The sequence below is a fragment of the Dipodomys spectabilis genome, unplaced genomic scaffold (genome assembly GCF_019054845.1).
Source record: "Dipodomys spectabilis isolate Male_0828 unplaced genomic scaffold, ASM1905484v1 ptg000190l, whole genome shotgun sequence".
Classification (NCBI taxonomy): domain Eukaryota; kingdom Metazoa; phylum Chordata; class Mammalia; order Rodentia; family Heteromyidae; genus Dipodomys; species Dipodomys spectabilis.
Window position 1 is genome coordinate 64,399 of NW_024870867.1, and position 18,086 is coordinate 82,484.

Sequence of the window (18,086 nt, forward strand, 5' to 3'; positions counted from 1 at the left end):
ACAAAGAGGTTTATTTTCCCTCCACTGATCTCACATGAGTTGACGCCAGCCCCTTGTCACCTTTTCTCTATCATCTTGGCTCTTTCCTCAATATGAGACATACAGATTCCAAATGACAAGTCCTGAAATCCAGACCTGGTTGCTATAATTCTTCATCACCACAGCAAGTGGGCTTCTTTGAGTCGGGTCCAGGAGGCCTCATTCTGCCAGGAGAGAACTGTCACCACGCGCCTGAATGAAGCCAACCCTTGGGATCTGCTAACATCAATGATCATTCCTTCTTCCTGTAGTGTTCTCTCTGGGGAATGTGGTTTTGTAAAAATGACAAAAAGCTATTGTTGACACTTTCATCATGGCTGTTCAGTGTGGTCGGCCGAGTGGTATTTTGCACAGCAGTCCACCCCTGCCTTTTTATTTTTATTCCCCCCCCCCCCCCCCCCAGTACTAGGGATTGAAATGAGGATTGTGCACTTCCTAGGCAAGCATTCTATCACTCAAACCTTTCATTTCTCCTTCCCCTGGCCCTTTCTTGTTTTGGTTTGATTTTCAGATAGGATCTTGCACATGTGCCAGAGTTGGCCTCTGCTCCTGAGTAGCTGGGATTATAGGCATATGCCACAATGCCTGACTAACTCTGCCTTTCTTGACATATTGGTTCCTTGACTTCAGGATTGCCACGCTGTGTGTTTCCCCTCTTTCTTGCTTTTCATGGCTGTTCCATCCCAGTCTTACTGGTTTTTGTCTCCCTGGAATCACACGTAACAGTCCACACTACAACTATGCAGAAAGTCACACACAGTGACATTGCTACACAATATTGTGGTCAGATCTGTTCTCACAGAAATGGACACAGTTGCCAAATCCAAAGATCATACGCCCAAGACATCTTAGGAACCTCCTAACTTGCTATCAAGCCTGAGATAGCTCATACCACATTCCCACCTGGAAGTCGAAGTTTCCAACTCCTGGTCACAGTCTGGGCTCAGACAGGCCTTTATATCCACAGGGAACAGATCTGTGTTTACTCAGCACATCTGGAGTAGTGACAACTTCTCAGAAAGAAATGGTGTGCCATATGCTGGTGTTGGTTTTTTTGGGGGGGTCCGGTTGTGGGGCCTGAACTCTGGGCCTGGGCACTGCCCCTCAGCTCTTCAGCTCAAGGCTAGCACTCTACCACGTGAGCCACAACGTCACTTCTGGCTTTTTTCTTTTTGCTTATGTGGTGCTGAGTAATCGAACCCAGGGCCGCAGGCATGCAAGGCAAGCGCTCTACCACTAAGCTACCTTCCCAGCCTACTGGTGCTGGTTTTTAATCCCGTGTGAATATTCTTCTATAATTTGAACTGTAATTTATCCAACTCTGGAGCAAGTTGTACTGAATCTATAGTATCTTGTTGCCTCTATATTGGAGTACAGTCCTTGTTTCATATTTTCTAGGTTTCCCTTTGATTATTTGACAAGCCTTTACATATATATATACATATATATATATGTTTTTATTGTGAAAATACTGTACAGAGGGGTTACAATTACATGAGCAAGGTAATGAGTACATTGTTGCCTCCTCCTTTGTTTCCCCTTACCATCCCTGCCCTCCCATCTCCTATCCCTCCACTCCCCCTGCTGCCGCCAAAGTTGTTGTAATGGGTCAATCTGTATCCCTATTTAAACAATTTGTTTTTTCCCTTCCCCTCCACAAATTATACCAACATCAAATACAGTGAAAACAGGGGTTATACCATGGGGAGGGACATACAAAGCAACAAAGAAATCATCTTATAAATAAATATGTTAGAAACAATAGCAAGAAAGAAAAACAATTTGGGTCCTTATCTTGGGGTTCATTTCGCCTAACATCATCTTATCTGACCGTTTCTGCTTTGACAAGCCTTTCTTTACGAGGGAGAAAAAATATAGTATCCCTCTGTTTGCATTTTAGTTGAGTACTATGCCCTTTTCCCAGTCTTTAGTGATAGCCTATCCATGGCCTTATGGTGTCTTTAAAAGTCAGTTTTACTTGTGTTCAGATCCCCTCATCTTTCCTCCCTGCCCCCTGCATCATTTTCGTCCTTTCTCCCTCTTTCTTTTGGAGACAGGGTCTTGCTATATAGTCCAGGCTAACTTAGAACTCCTGATCCTTCTGCCTTAGTTTCCCAAGTGCTAGAATTAGAGGAATGTGTTGCCATTCCTAGCCAAAAACTCTTTTTCTTTTTTGTCAGTACTGGGGCCTGAACTCTGAGCCTCCCACTTACTTGGCTTGCTTATGGCTGGTACTTGAGCCATGCTTCCAACCTGGGTATTTGATGGTTATTTTGGAGATGGAATCTCACAGAGTTTTTACCTTTACTGGTTTTGAACTGAGATTCTAATGATCTTAGCCTCCAGAGTAGTTAGGATTTATAGGCCTCAGCCAACTCTAGGTACAAAGCCCTCAATTTACTCTTATTTTTTTAAGGTGCCAATAGTTAGGGCTTGAACTCAGGGCCTTCATTCTGGGACTCAGGTATTTTGCTCGTGGCTGGTGCTTTACCATTAGAGTCATGCCTCCAGTTCTAGCTTTTTATACTCAACAAATCTTGCAGATTTGTTTTCTTGGGCTGGCTTTAAACTACAATGGCCCCCATCTTAGTTTCTTGAGTATCTAGGATTACAGATACAAACCACCTGTGTACTGTTTAAAACCCTTACCTCTCATTATTTGAGCCCTACTGTGTGAGGGCATTGGGGTGTTAAAAATTACACAGGAACAGGTGCTCCTAGGCCAGAATTTCAAGAATCCGGTTGCAGTGGTGCTCTGGGTGAACTTCCAAGGGAGTCCAGGAGGCTGTGGGTGCTTCCTCTCAGTCATAGCTCCTGTGGAATGATCACTGTGGGAGCAGGGTAAATCTGACTCATTGTGCTATTTTTCTTCATCCTCTAGGTCAATGTGGATGCAAATTCATTGAATTCCAATGATGTCTTTGTCTTAAAACTGCCCCACAACAGTGGCTACATCTGGATAGGAAAAGGCGCTAGCCAGGAGGAGGCCAAAGGTGCAGAGTATGTGGCAAATGTGCTCAAATGCAAAACAGCAAGGATTCAGGAAGGCGAAGAGCCAGGTGTGTGCTTAGGACACGAACCAGATTTCAGTTTGGAACACTAGCTGTTGGGCTTTTTCCATAAATGGGATTTTTTTTATGGCTCTAGGGGGTTTAGAATCCCTCTAATGGTTACATGTTAGTAGGATGTTTAAGTTGAGATATGACTGTTAGTGTGAAATATTCACAAGCATTATGTCCTTGAATAAGCGTTCAGTAACTCAATGTGTTTTCCACAGAGGAATTCTGGAGCTCCCTTGGTGGGAAAAAGGATTATCAGACCTCACCTCTGCTGGAAACACAGGCTGAAGACCATCCGCCTCGGCTCTATGGCTGTTCCAACAAAACAGGAAGATTCATTGTAAGCCTACCATTGAGCATCCTGTGCTCAGACAGTGTCCAGCCATGGGACAGCTGATTTCTAGGTTCAGTTGACCTGTAAGCTATGGATGGCTAATCTGTGCTCCATACCAGGGAACTTAAGAGTCAATGATGCAAACATTGATATGAAAGTGCTGAAGAACACTGTTCAGTAATCTACAAAGGTCCTCTTAAAAGCAGCTACTTTGCCAGGCGCCAGTGGTTCATGCCTGTAACCCTAGCTACTCAGGAGGCCGAGGTCTGAGGCTCGAAGTTCAAAGCAAGCCAGGGGAGGAAAGTCTGTGAGACTATCTCCAATAAACTATCAAAAAGCTGGAAGTGGAGTTTGGTCCAAGTGATAGAGCACTGGCTTTGAGCACAAAAGCTTAGTGCCCAGGCTCTGAGTTCAAGCTCCAGGAACAGCACCAAAAGACAGAGAGAAAAAAAAAAAGGCAGCTACAGCAGCTACTTTATATTGTGTCAGCATTTAGGATGCTATATAATTGTGTACAGCTAGATTTGCTAGTTTAATAATTAGATATTTTCCTTTTTCTTTCTTTTTTTTTTTTTGTCTGTCATGGGGCTTGAACTCTGGGCCTGGGCACTGTCCCTCAGCTCTTCAACTCAAGGCTAGCGCTCTACCTCTTGAGCCACAGTGCCACTTCTGGCTTTTTCTGCTTATGTGGTGCTGAGGAATCGAACCCAGGGCCTCATGCATGCAAGGCAAGCACTCTACCACCAAGCCACTTTCCCAGCCCTAATTGGATATTTTCTGTGGGTAGCAATTCTTTTCAATCTGCCTAACATTTCCGTTTCAGTTTCCCAGAGGAATAAAAACATTCTCAAGTTGACTGAATGAAAAAATACTGCAAATCACTGTACAAAAATCACAGATAGATATATATATAGACAGAGATCTCTATCTATGTATATATGTATGTATCTCTCTATATAAATATATCTATCTGTAAATGAGCTGAAATGAACAGTGATGTTTTGTTTTCTAGTCACTTAAATGCTTTGAATTCTAGGTAATTAAAAGTTTTTAATTAGAAGATCTGTGTAAATGTCCTAGTTCAGTTTGTTTAAAAAAAATACTGAGGACAAGATAGTTTAAGTAGTAAGTATTTATTTCTCAAATTTCTGAAGGCTGAAAAGTCCAAGCTGAATGCATAAGCAAACTCTGTTGTTTGGTGAGTGCTGCTTCCTGGTCTGCTCACTGCATCTTCACTTGGCCTGGTCCGGCTTCATTCTTTTCTATGACTCTGCTTCTTTTAGGAGCTCTACCCCTATGACCTCAAGTAAACTCAATCACCTTCTGAAGGTCCTGCCTCCTAGTATTGTCCCACTGGAAGCTACGGCTTCTACCTGTGAATTTTGGGGAACTACAAGGATGTAGTAGTCCATGACAGTACAAGGCTGATTTTCTACCAGGCTTTGAAATAATCACCCTAGGCAATGGCCTCACCAAAGTACAGCCAGACAAGCACTGTCATCTCCTAGATGCTAGACTTTGTGTCAACTTAAAATGATAAATCTTCTTTTTCACATAAAATGCCATCTCCAGATCATCCTGGTGAACAGAAGTCTTATTTTCAACACACACTTGGAAGTTTCCTGAGTCCTTTCCACACACATTTATTCCTAGGAAAAGAAAATGCCTTAGCTGAGTCCTGGTGGCTGAAGCTTGGAATTCTAGTGACTCAGGAGGCTGAGATATGAGGATCACAGTTCAAAGCCAGACTGGGGAAGTAAAGTCTGTGAGACTCTTATCTCCAATTAACCAACAGAAAACCGGAAGTGAAGCTATGGCTCAAAGGGGTAGAAGTGCTAGCCTTGAGCAAAAGAGCTCAGATATAGCACCCAGGTCCTGAGTTCAAGTCCTACAGCTGACATTAGAAAAGAAAAGAAAATGCCTTGGAGAAGAAATTGTTTATATATAAATCATGCTTGAAATTTTGGAGTAATTTGGCCTAAAAATTAAAAAATGTAATAATGGGATGATGGTCCATAGTTTAGGTTGTTGAGAGCACAGATTGTCACCCACTTTGTAGGAAATTCTCACATTTGCTGTCTTTTATAAACTTGTTATGAGAAAAAAAATTGTTTTCACTATTAATTGAGCATTCCATCCAAACAACTTCTTCTGTGTCATATGCTTTTCCCATGGCCTATGTAATTTCCCATCAGCTTTATTTGCTAATACTTCTATAAATTAGATGTTTGTTTTTCAGGACAATGTAGTTTACAAAAGCATATTTTGTAAGTACCCAAGGTTTATTCTCAGTCAGGATTCAAATAAAAAATTCTATTAGTCTTTTTTGTCATGTACATGTTAAGCCTTTCTGAGAAATACACTCTTTCTCTGTAGCCCATCCACTTTCTTGTTTGATATTTGGAAGTCTTCCTGCAAAAAGACTGTCCCTGACAGTCTGACAGTCTCAAGGTATACTGTGAACAGCATTGCTTTTAGAACCAGTTTACTTAAGTGATATCACTTATCTGGTGACATTGCTCACTTAGTCTGATTCCTTACCCTCTCTGTAATTTAGTTTTACTCATTTGTAAAATGTAGAAATAATAGTACCTACTTCTAATAATTGTTATAAATATTAAATTAATGATTGCATATAAGAGATTAGAAAAGTCCAGTTTTTTTTTTGTTGTTGTTCATTTTCTTTTGTGCTGGTTCAGGGCCTTGTACTCTTGCTTGGATTTTTCTGCTCATAACTAGCATTCTACCATGTTGAGTCACACCTCCAGTATGGTTTTTTGCTGAGTTGTTGGAGATAGCATCTCATGAACTTTCCTGCCTGGGCTGGATTTGAACTGAGATCTTCAGACCCCAGCCTCTTGAGTAGCTAGGATTACAGGTATAGCCTAGATCTCATTATCTCATTGAAGTTCAACAATGGAAATATGCTTAGGAGCTAGAGATTGCCTAGGACTAGGTTTCTTCTCCAATCTGGGCTTAGTATGGAGCTTCTGCTCTGGACTGCAGGTTGGATTTATGCTACATTTCCTCAAGACAGAGCTTAGGAACCCCAGAAAGACCCTGCTGAGTCATGATGGCTAGGCCATGGTCAGTGCTGCTTTACTGCCCTGCAAAGTCACCTGGCAGACAGAGGGGGTGAAGTATGAGGACCACAATCCCACCTGTCATGTCACACCTTCATGAGTGTCAGAGGATGGTTCACAGTTCCTACACATGTTAAAATATGGCTAATATTGCCCACTGGTGTTAAGTGGGCCACACCAGCACTCCTGTTATCATTTATTATTTACTACCAGGAATCCCGTGTTAACACACTGAGATGAAAATCATAAAATTTTAGTGTGATGTGAACTTGTTGAAAACTGTTGATCTGGTAAGACAACCAGGTCTATTGACTTTTGCTAAAATGATCTTGACATAAAAATGAAAGACCAAAAAATGTGATATCTAGACCATACTATCAAATGTCATTATAGACTAGACAGGCAATAAAATACTGATTGTATAGGCTTCACTGGAAGCCACTTGTCATAAGGAACTATAAGGTCTGAGAACAGTGGTCAGAATGACTATGTCCTTCCCAAAGGCATGCAGAAACAGTGTTTATAGTAAATACTTCGCTGGCCAAGGGTTACCAACAGTTTGTTATCTCTGATTATGTAGATGAACAACCACTTAAATCTCTGTTACCCAAAAGGAAGAAAAAGATAATTATCAAAGTTTATTTTGTTAAACTTGTGAAGGTTATGCAAAGCATTTGTATCTTGTGTGTCAGAAAAATGTTGGCTGTCTTGTTTGGTCATTAAGCATTTTGTACATTTCAGATTGAAGAGGTCCCAGGAGAGTTCACCCAGGATGATTTGGCAGAAGACGATGTCATGCTACTAGATGCTTGGGAACAGGTAGAAACTGTATATTGCTCAAAACAAGTGAAAGTACTTATGGTTGGAAAATGAGACACTGAGTCTTGTGATTTGGGTTATTATTCAAAGGAAGCTTAACATACTTTGACAAAATAACAAAATTCATTTATAGGACAAGTTGGATTTTTACTCTGGAAATAATTTTACAGGTATTAACTTTGGCTCTGTGGTTTCATGCAAAAATTTCTATTTTTCATTTATTTGTAAAATGCACTTGGCTCCTAATTTATTCATGCATTCCTTTTGCCAATCAGTACATTAATTTGTATAATGCCATGGGGGTCACAATGATATTGAGCATTTCTCTTGAAATCTGACAAGAAGTTGTAAAGAACTTCTCTCCCGGGGAAGGAACCAGCAAAGAATAATTGTAATCAAATCAGTAAAATGTTACTGTTTTAAATGTCTTAATTGAGGAGAAAATTAATGGCAATTTGATATGCCACATCTACTAGTTTTTTAGAATCTTTATGTAAATTAAAACCAGTGAAAGGAGAGAATTACATAGAACAAGTGTGAAAACTCAATTAATTTAGGATTAGTCCTAGAGTCAATCACAGAGATTTTGCTTTTAGATCTGCTTCTAATGACTCGGCCATTCTTGAGTTACACCCAAGCCTCTTGGTCTTTGATGACCATCTTTGAATTGGAGAATTCATCCCCAGATTCTCCTCATAATGTACCTCATTTTTTTTAAAGATAATACTTTGTATTTAACTTCTTATGCTTTCATAGTATGTTCTGTGGCCAGAACACTTTCACTGTGAATTAGAATACAATCAAAACAATTTGATGCTGAGTGCCAGTGGCTCATGTCTGTAATCCTAGCTATTCAAGAGGCTGAGGTCTGAGAATTGTGGTTCAAAGCCATTTCAGGCAGGAAAGCCCATGAGATTCTTATATCCAATTAATCACCAAAAAGCCAGAAAGTAGAGCTGTGGCTGAAGTGGTAGAGCACTAGCATTGAGCAACAAAAGCTCAGGGATAGCACCCAGGCCCTAAGTTCAAGCTCTAGTACTGGCACAAAAACAAAGCAAGCAAAACAAAAAGAAAGCAAGCCTTAATTTGACCAAAATTATTCTGCAAACAAGCATTTTAATGAGACTAATGTATTTCATGAAAATTTATAGCATTAAAATACTCAACTCACACACAGCAAAAATGAGGATACATACATGAATATATGTATACACACACATATATATATAAAGTATGAATATATATACTTAGAACAGATTATATATGAATTCCTTTTTTTAAAAAAGGCCTTGGTATTTAAATACTAAGCACCATAGCACTCTACCAAAGTTTTATTGGGCACAGCAAGAAAAAAAAAATCTCTAGACTTAATTCATAAATGCCCTAGTCTGGGGACTGGCACAGACAAGTTCTGTGTCTACATGTGGTTCTCTCCAGCCATATCTGGGGAATAGGGAGAATGATGGATGTAAAAAAAAAAATTCAAATACCAAACACGTTCTTGTAAAGAATCATGTTATAAACTAGAAAATGTCATCTACACATAGGATGTTAGTGTTAGAATCTGTAGTCCCACTGGTGCAGATAATGTAGGTGTCTCCTGGTGAGAGCATGCACTAGAATGTAGAGGGTGGTTGGAAGGCCCCCCTCTTTCACCTCCTTCCTTTTGGGGGTCCTTGTGAAGACAACGCCTTCACAATGGTTTGTTGTTTTTTTTAATAAGTTTTTTATTGTGGAAATACTGTATGTCTTCACAATGTTTGTGAAGTACTTGCTATACTCACTGAGTCATGCTGAGTCAACACTCAAAAACAGCACATTTGACCACTATTTTATTTTTCAGATATTTATTTGGATTGGCAAGGATGCCAATGAAATAGAGAAGAAAGAGTCACTGAAATCTGGTAAGCCACCTCCCAGGGACCAACTGTGTGTTCTAAGTGTCTGACTGCTCTTTCCCACCATAGCCTCCAGAAATACATAAAAAACAGTGAAGTATCTTAGGTATCACCCTTGGCACTGAAGAGAAGTGGAATCTTTTAAAATTGAAAAAAAGGGGGGACACCAGTGGGTACCAGGAAAGTTTTGTTATCTAATTTAGAATATAGTTGTTTTTGAAAAAAATTACATTCACTAAGCCCTTGTTTTATTACCTCTGTAACTGGGAAAATTTATATTTTCCAAAGTAATTTTTGAGTAATGATGTCCTTTTTGGCCCAATATTCTTTTTTTTTGCTTTCAAACTCTATTCTTTTTTTTAAATAAACAAATATATATATATATATATATTCATTGTAAAGATACTGTACAAAAGGGTTACAGTTACATGAGTAAGGTAATGAGTACACTTCTTATTGAGCAGTTACCCCCTCTTTTGTTTTTCCTCTACCATCCCTTCCCTCCCCACCTCCCCAACTTTTCCCTCCCCCCACATCCCCTCCCCTATCCCAGAAGCTATGAAGTTCATTTTCAACATAGTGTCTTGTATTCTCATTATTACAATGAGTCAACCTGTATCCTTGTTTCAGCATTTTCTCTTCCCCTCCCCAAATTAGAAGAATGCATATACAAGATGCAGGGCACTGGAATCAAATACAGTGAACACAGAGGTTATACCATAGGGGAAGAACATACAAAAGGAACAAAAAAAAATCACACAGTACATTATAAGTACATTGAAAACAACAGCAACAAAGATATTCTTTTTATTAAAAGAGATAACAATAATTATGCCACAGCCTAATCCCAAAAGCTTGGATTTGTTTAAGGCAAAAATGAATCATTATAATGGTGCTTTCCATGGTAGATGAGAGAAACCAATGAGAAATTATTCATCAATGGCTACTTCAGGCAATGAGATTTTAATTCATGACTTTTATAGGAAGAATTTTCATCTGTAGTGATTCTAGTTTAATTCAAATGAGCTGATTTTTATATCTTTGCAATTCTTTTTTAGCCAAAACATACCTTGAGACAGACCCTTCAGGAAGAGATAAGAGGACACCCATTGTCATCATAAAGCAAGGCCATGAGCCACTCACTTTCACGGGCTGGTTTCTGGGCTGGGATTCCAGCAGGTGGTAATCTGATTTTTTGGAAACAAGCAAACATCAGGGGCATATGAGGAGCAAGTGTCCCATTGTTGTTGAGTGGGGAAAACTTTTTGTCTGTTTGTTTGGCTTTAGAAATTAGCTTCAGCCAAATGACTCTTTGCTGCTTCTTTTCTTTTCAAGGCCTACTATTGCTTCAAAATTCTAAAAGGACTTTTCTTGTATCAACATATTGAAATAACCTAAAATAGACTCTTATTATGCGCCAATGTTAGCTCTCCTGGAGACTGCCTTATAACTTTATATATGACCTTTCAAAAGCCAAAGACTCTGTATTATCTAAGAGAATTTGTCAGGTAGGATATTTTATAATTCAGATTTGTTCTTTACTGTGCCAGATTCAGATTTGTTCTTTATTTGTTCTATGCCAGAGAAGAGAAGAAAGCCTTAACAACTTTCCTCTATTCTATGTATTTTTCTCTTTTCTATGTATTGTCTTAAGAAGAATTGTGTATTTGCAGTATGGTTTATATTAAGGTGGCTTTATAAACATGTTATTTTCCCTTTTTTGTCCTTTTGACTTTGATGCCATTGACATCTTTCCTCTTCTCTTTTTTCTTCTTTTGTCTTTTTAGGGGATTTTGAAAGCAGCTCTTCCATAATAAATGGTATTCTTAATAGGTTAGCTATTTGTGTTTGACAGTAAATGTTTAATGTCACCAAAAATGTAAACAGAAAAATGTCACTGATGTTATCTGTCATCATTAAAATGTATCTTTTGGTAAAGGCTTTGCATTGAGACATTTTATTCAAGTTTGATATGAGCTAATCACAGTACTTATGATTAAACACTGTTAGACTAGATCTGAAGCTAAATCTACCATTTTGTATGATCATGAAGTATAGACTTTTCCTAAAAGCTAATATATTTAACATATCAACTTTTTGATGTTTTTATACATTACCATTTTGATATAGTATACTTACAAGTAAGGTTTATTGACTCTTTGGTGTATTTCCTATCAATATCGAAAAAGTCACCACAATCTTAGTGACCTAAAACAATACACATATATTGAATTTTGAGCTTCAGAATTTAAAAAAAGGGTTGTCAAGGTTGCAATCTTTTGAAAGCTATGGGGAAGAAGACCTGTACCTCTCCAACTTTTGGGGGATACCTAGAGTCCTTGGCTTGTGGACACTTTTACCTTTACAACTAACAAAAAGCGTCCTTGGAAATCTGTCTCCCAATTGGTTTTGTTCTTCCATTGGACTCTCATTCTTCTGCTTCCTTCATTCACTTATAAGGATCCTTTTGCTTTCATTAGACCTAGTAGTTTATTGGTACATGGGATAATCTTATCTCATGATCCTTAATTTAATCATGACTGCAAAGTTCCTTTTGCACTCACAGGAGTCTGTCTTTGGGGAGCTAGTATTCTGCCTTGGTAGAAAGGTATATAGTAAAGCTAGTATTTTTTGGCAACTAGCATAGTGGATAAAAGCTGATACATTGAAACACTGCTAGATTTTTTTTTCCCTTCCTCTCCTCTAACAACTTCATTTCTTTCTTTTCTTTTCTTTTCTTTTTCTTTTTTGGGTCCGGTCGTGAGGCCTGAACTCTGGGCCTGGGCGCTGTCCCTCAGCTCTTCAGCTCAAGGCTAGCGCTTTACCACTTGAGCCACAGCGCCACTTCCGGCTTTTTTCTTTTTGCTTATGTGGTGCTGAGGAATCGAACCCAGGGCCTCAGGCATGCAAGGCAAGCACTCTACCACTGAGCCACCTTCCCAGCCCTTAACAACTTTATTTCAACCTAAAACTTTATTTCTAAAATAGAAAATAAATGTGGCTTGGGAAGAATATAGACAACATTTCACTTCTTTCCTAATCCTTGTAAAATTGCTGTTTTGGTTCCAACCTGACAATTTTATAAACTCAATCAAAAGAAAAAAAGAGAAACCTATCATGTTGGGCTCAACTGTGAAGATAAAGGAGTAAGTAGGATATGTCAGCTGTGTTTAGCCAAACCCAAAATATTTTCAACTACTGACTTAATTTAATAAGATAACATTGAAGGGATTTTTTTTTTTTTAGTTTTTATAAATTCCTGATCATAAAGTGGATTTTTTGTATTTGAAGAGCCAGGAGAAACATTGCTAGAATGATAATATTCTCAGAAGGTTCTCACTGAAGGTCAGGGAACTGGCCTCTAATGGTTCATAATATTCCACCAAGGTTTGAACAAGAAAAAATCATTATGTTGAGATTTTGACTTCTGAATATAAAAGTGCTTCAAAAAGGTCATGTTTTTATAAGGCTAAGCAGTATTTTACACAAACTTTTTCTGAGGGCACCAAAGGTAGCATCTTTTTTTTTTTTTTAAATAACCCTTGAATCCATTGCTTATTTGAGTCTACATTTTATTCTTTCCTTTTATTTTTTAGATGCCAAGAGGTCATCAATTACTCACAGCAGAAAAGTTATAGAATACCCTGTAGAATCCACACAACCCATTTTTTATAACTCATGATAACATTCCTAAGGAGAAAAGGGTGCTGTCCAACACAACTATAAAACACTTTGCAAATAAATGACATAGCAGCAAATTACTACCACAGGCTTAGAAAATACATAGAAAAAAAGAACACAAAGTAATAAATGATATCTTAATTTTAATACAAAGAGTAAGTAACAAAATTATTGAGATCATGTCTTTCTTTTTTTTTTTTTTCATGTCTTTCTTCCTAATAAGATGGTAGGCGTTCCAGTTTGTTAAACTTTTCTGGGTTGCTTAGATTTCTAGTTACATGCATTTTGTACTTGTTAGCTTTTAAGATGACTATTAAGTCAGACCAAAAAAAAAAAAAGAATGCAGCTTCATTTAATTATAGGCATGGCTTCCCCCTAGCCTTCTCATAGTAAACTATTCAAGTTAAGTCTTGGTGGAACCAGATCTCATCCTGATTATCCCATAACGATACCTACTAGGCAAATATAGCTTACAGATTGCTGATGCTACTGGACTTTTTTTGCTCAGTCTGAAAGCATTGTGGCTTTACAATACTAGAGAACACTTGATAGGCCCTTTAGTTAGAAGACCTTGGTAAAAACCTTGGTTATTTTTTATTATTGATTAAGCTAGATGTATTAGTTAAATTAACTGATTTTTAAACTATACTTTATCTGGTGAAGCATGTTTTGTGCCTGTTTATTTGCCTTACAAATCTTTCACTGGTGAATATAAGGTTGGGGAAAAGATTAAGTAAAGTGAAAGTCACGAAAAAAAGTTGACCTTGGTCTAAGCCAATGGGAAAAGAAGGAAGAGACTAACAGGAGCATGTCATAATCTGAGGAAAAGCAAAATGCTAAGGACAGAAAAACAGAGTAAAATAAAAATAATCATTGAAAACAAAGTGGGTATACTAGGGACTGAGAAGGTGGCTCAGTGGTAGAGCACTTGCCTTGCATGCATGAGGCCCTGGGTTCGATTCCTCAGCACCACACAAGGAGAAAAAGCTGGAAGTGGTGCTGTGGCTCAAGTGGTAGAGTGCTAGCTTTGAGCTGAAGAGCTGAGGGACAGCACCCAGGCCCAGAGTTCGGGCCCCATGACTGACAAAAAAAAAGTGGATATTCTGGACTGGGGTTAGTGTCCAGTGGCAGAACATTTTCCTAGCATAAGTGATGACCTAGTTTCCATCCCTAGTAGGACACAAACACACACACACACACACTCAAAACACACACACACATGCGCACGCAGGTGCAGTACATGGAAAGTAGGCGTATACTGAGGACATGAGTTGAACTATTTATAGGAGTTTTCAGAAAAAAGGAAAGAGATATTAGGTAAAGCTCAATGACTGAGTAGAATGAATAAAACAATTTTGTTGAATAAAACAATTGAGGTGACAGTGAAGAAAACTGAATGCCAGAAACTATTGCTGATTTGAAGGGCTTTGGGCTTGACATTTCTGTTACATATATTGAGAAATGTGAAGTAAAAATTGAGATGGGGCCTGGGAAGGTGGCTCAGTGGTAGAGTGCTTGCCTTGCATGCATGAGGCTCTGGGTTCGCTTCCTCAGCACCACATAAGCAGTAAAAAACTGAAGTGGCACTGTGGCTCAAGTAGTAGAGCGCTAGCCTTGAGCTGAAAAGCTGAGAGACAGCACCCAGGCCCAGAGTTTAGGCCCCACAACTGATTAAAAAAATAAAAATAGATAAAATATTGAGATGAAAGACATGTGCAAAAGTTAAGAAAAACTAAAAAAACTTCATAAAAGGATATTCTAACCATTGTGTGTATTGACTATGCTCATTTTTTATATATACTATGGAAAAACAAGTCGTTTAAATAAGGATGCAGGTGGACCCGTTGCAACAATGAGAAGTACAAGTTGTCATGTTGAAAACGAGCTTTACAACTTTGGTGGTGGGGGGCAGGAGGATTGGGTGGGGGGGGCAGGGGGAGGCTGGGAAGGATGGGAAGGGGAAACAAAGGAGGAGGCTACAATGCTTGCTGAGAAATGTACTCATTATCTTGCTCATCTGTGTCCCTGACAAGTAGTGTGGTCATCTGACTGAATTCTGGCCAATGGCATGCAAACAGTTTCTTGAGTTATGAGAGCAGGTTCTTTATCACGTCTTTAAGAGGGATTGCTTGCCCCTATTCCTCTGTTCTCTTCTCTGGCTGGGAAATGATAGCTTGGATAGTCACTCTGAGTCTAGAGACAGAAGCCACAAGTACAAGATGGCAGCTCTTCCCTTTTATAATGTAATCTGTTTTATTTTCTGGTGGAAAATGAAAGAACATTCTAAATCGTGGTATTTGAGGCACTATTTTGAAGACTGGGAGGTCAGCAATTCTTTCTGTGCTGAAAACTTTACTAGCAGTAAGTAGAACTTACCTGCAGTCACTAAGAAGACAAATTATATGCCTTCCCTTGAAATAGGTCGTGAAAACACAGAAAACTCTAAGTATGAGCTGTATCTTACTGCTTTTAGCAGTGTGCAGTAAGGCCCTGATGAAGTCTGGTGAGATTTAGTGAGTTAAATGGAGAGACGAAAGAGATATAACCGCTCTGTTCTCAGCAAGTGTCAAGCAATCTAAATTGACTCTGGGATTAGTAACTTGGCTAAGTCACCTGTTATTGTAAACAAACTAACAGTAGATAAAGTTGCCACTCAGGATCTTGCTGAAAGGTCTTCCCTTAAGTGTTCTCAACCAGAAATATTAGATAATCCAGTTACAAAGTCAATTTAAGGTTGCTGTTTTCCCAAGGAATATGGCTGCTTTTAATTCAAGAGAGAGAGGCTGGATAACACTGTCACAGTTATATCCAGATAATCCACAACATTTGGCTATGGTTTTGACTACAATTGAGCAAATTATATTGCCAAAGAACTTTCAGGCCTAACTGTAAAAAAGGCTTGTGATTGTTTCACCATAGAGCACCTCTTGAAACCCTAACCCTCATTCAGAGGAAAGCTGAGAAGTTTGTGCTATCTTTGGCTTAAAATATAGGATTCCATGTCCATTATCACATCTAAAGTAGGAAAGATGTATGTCTTAAAATTTTCTTTTTTTTTTTGCCCATTCTGGGGCATGAACTCAGAGCTTGGGCACTGTCCCTGAGCTTTTGCTCAAGGCGCTACCATTTGAGTGAGCCACAGTGCCACTTCTGGCCTTTTCTGTTTATTAGAGATAATCTCTTCAACTTTCCCCACACAGCTGACTTTGAACTTCAGTCCTGAGATCTCAGCCTCCTGACTAGCTAGGATTGTAAGGCAAGATCCACAGGTGCTAGGCTTGATATATATCATTCAACACTATTATAGATGTGCCTCCAGGGGATGGATAAAATAGAACTATGCATGTGTTCCCAAGCAAGGTAATACGTTCATGTCCCTTCAAAACTATATATTGGCATATTTGTGTAATATGTAATCTGAAGAAAGGAAAGGCAGAAAGGCCAAGGAAGCTTACTGTCAGCAGAGGTCAGTCTCATCTCTTCTGATTGTGAAAGAGCACTATTAACTCAGAAACCCTAGAGCTACCTCTGACTTGGAATATCATTTAGAGATCAACATATTTACTCAAGCACAATCCCTTATGTTCTCATCTCACGTTTTCATGTAATGGGTTGAATATTTCCATTGTCTTTTTCTAGCAGTTTTAGTAAAGAGACTCTGGATCATCATGCAGTCAAAATAGTAGTTCTCACACCAGTCCTTCATCAAAGTGCTACACTGTGAACATGTTATAATCCACCCTTCCCCCATTCCATCCGTAGGGGATATTCATGAAACTGGGATATTCATGAAAATTGGGATATTCATGAAACTGAGGAAAGAACTGAGCCTTATGCATTTTCCTATATGCCTTGAAGCATTTCCATATTGTACCGGAGTTAACAAGTCCCTGGTCATTTTGTGGAGTGGGAAGAGGGGAGGAGAGGTCTTGAGTCTTGAACTCTGTGCCTTTGTGCTGTCCCTGAGCTTTTTACTCAAGGGTAGTGCTGTAACATTTGATCAACTGTTCCACTTCTGGCTTTTTGGTGGTTAATTGGAGGCAAGAGTCTTATGGGCCTGAGCTGACTTTGAATCACAATCTTCAGGTCTCAGCCACCTGAGTAGCTAGTATTTACAGGCGTGAGCCCCTGTGCCTGGCTGTCTCCCTCCATGTTATATTTCTCTACCTCTCCTGCATTTCCACTATCGTGCTTTAGGGGATTTATTAAGAAAAATAAGAATTACTTGAACACAAACAAAGTAAATCCTCAGCAGTCAGTCTGATAAATGACATAGCTGCTAAGTAATGGAGCAGGAAGTGTCCAAGTATGGATAAACTGGACCAAAGGATCATTCGTGTCCCTGGCAGCACAAGATTTCATCATGCCACTCAGAACAGAGTGCAAGTTTAAATTTATGAACTGTTTATCTGTGGAACTTTCCAAGTAATATTTCTGGAGTTTGATCAAGCATGGGTAAATGAAAGTTGTAAAGGAAAGCTGTGGATAAGGGTAGACTATTGTCTAGTGTTGTAAAAGTAGTACAAGCTTCTGGTTTGTCTACATGAATCACACGGAAATTACTCATCTGTAGCTTCCTTTCCAATATAAAAAAAATATGTGAACTGGGGGTGTGGTTCAAGTGGAACTATAACAGCTGAGCAAATAAACCAAGCCAAGATTGAAGCTCTGAGTTCAAACTCTTGATACTGAAAAAAAAAAGTTATAGCCTTTTACTTTCCTTTTGTGCCCAGATGAATGCAGTTTTGCTGGATATATTCAATGCAGGGGGATTCTGATTAAGGGGTATGTGTATATTCTCTGTAGTACAAAGTGACAGTTTTCAAAGCCATTGTATCAATTTATACCTGACCAGCAGGGGTGAGATCTTCAACTACACAGTCTTTCCAGGTTAGCCTCATCAATTGGTGTTCAAGTTAAGCCACTTTTTAAAGGCTTACTATTTTATATGATTCTTCATGAGGTTCATTATTATTTTTGTCTTGAGTTGTTTATCCAGGGACATGAGCAGTCTGGAATGAATAATCCTACATTCATGAGGCACATGGGCTTTTAAATTCAAACTCAGTTTAGGCTTTAAATGTTCAGTTTTTCCTGTGAATTCAAATTAAGACTCAACTGAAGAGCTTGTATCACTTACTGCTATTGAGTAAAATGCTATTTAGTTAACCCT

General features: G+C 38.9%; 1 protein-coding gene across 1 annotated transcript in view; it reads left to right on the forward strand.

Moving 5' to 3' along the window:
* The window catches only part of Scin (scinderin), a 31,936-nt gene extending 20,766 nt beyond the window's left edge, over positions 1-11,170 (forward strand). Inside the window, exons 8-12 of the mRNA XM_042695838.1 lie at positions 2,921-3,098; positions 3,317-3,438; positions 7,257-7,334; positions 9,178-9,238; positions 10,291-11,170. Of these exons, the coding sequence (XP_042551772.1) occupies positions 2,921-3,098; positions 3,317-3,438; positions 7,257-7,334; positions 9,178-9,238; positions 10,291-10,418 (567 nt within the window). The 3' untranslated portion in view covers positions 10,419-11,170. The remainder of the gene's footprint in view (positions 1-2,920; positions 3,099-3,316; positions 3,439-7,256; positions 7,335-9,177; positions 9,239-10,290) is intronic.
* The last annotated feature ends 6,916 nt before the right edge of the window (positions 11,171-18,086 follow it).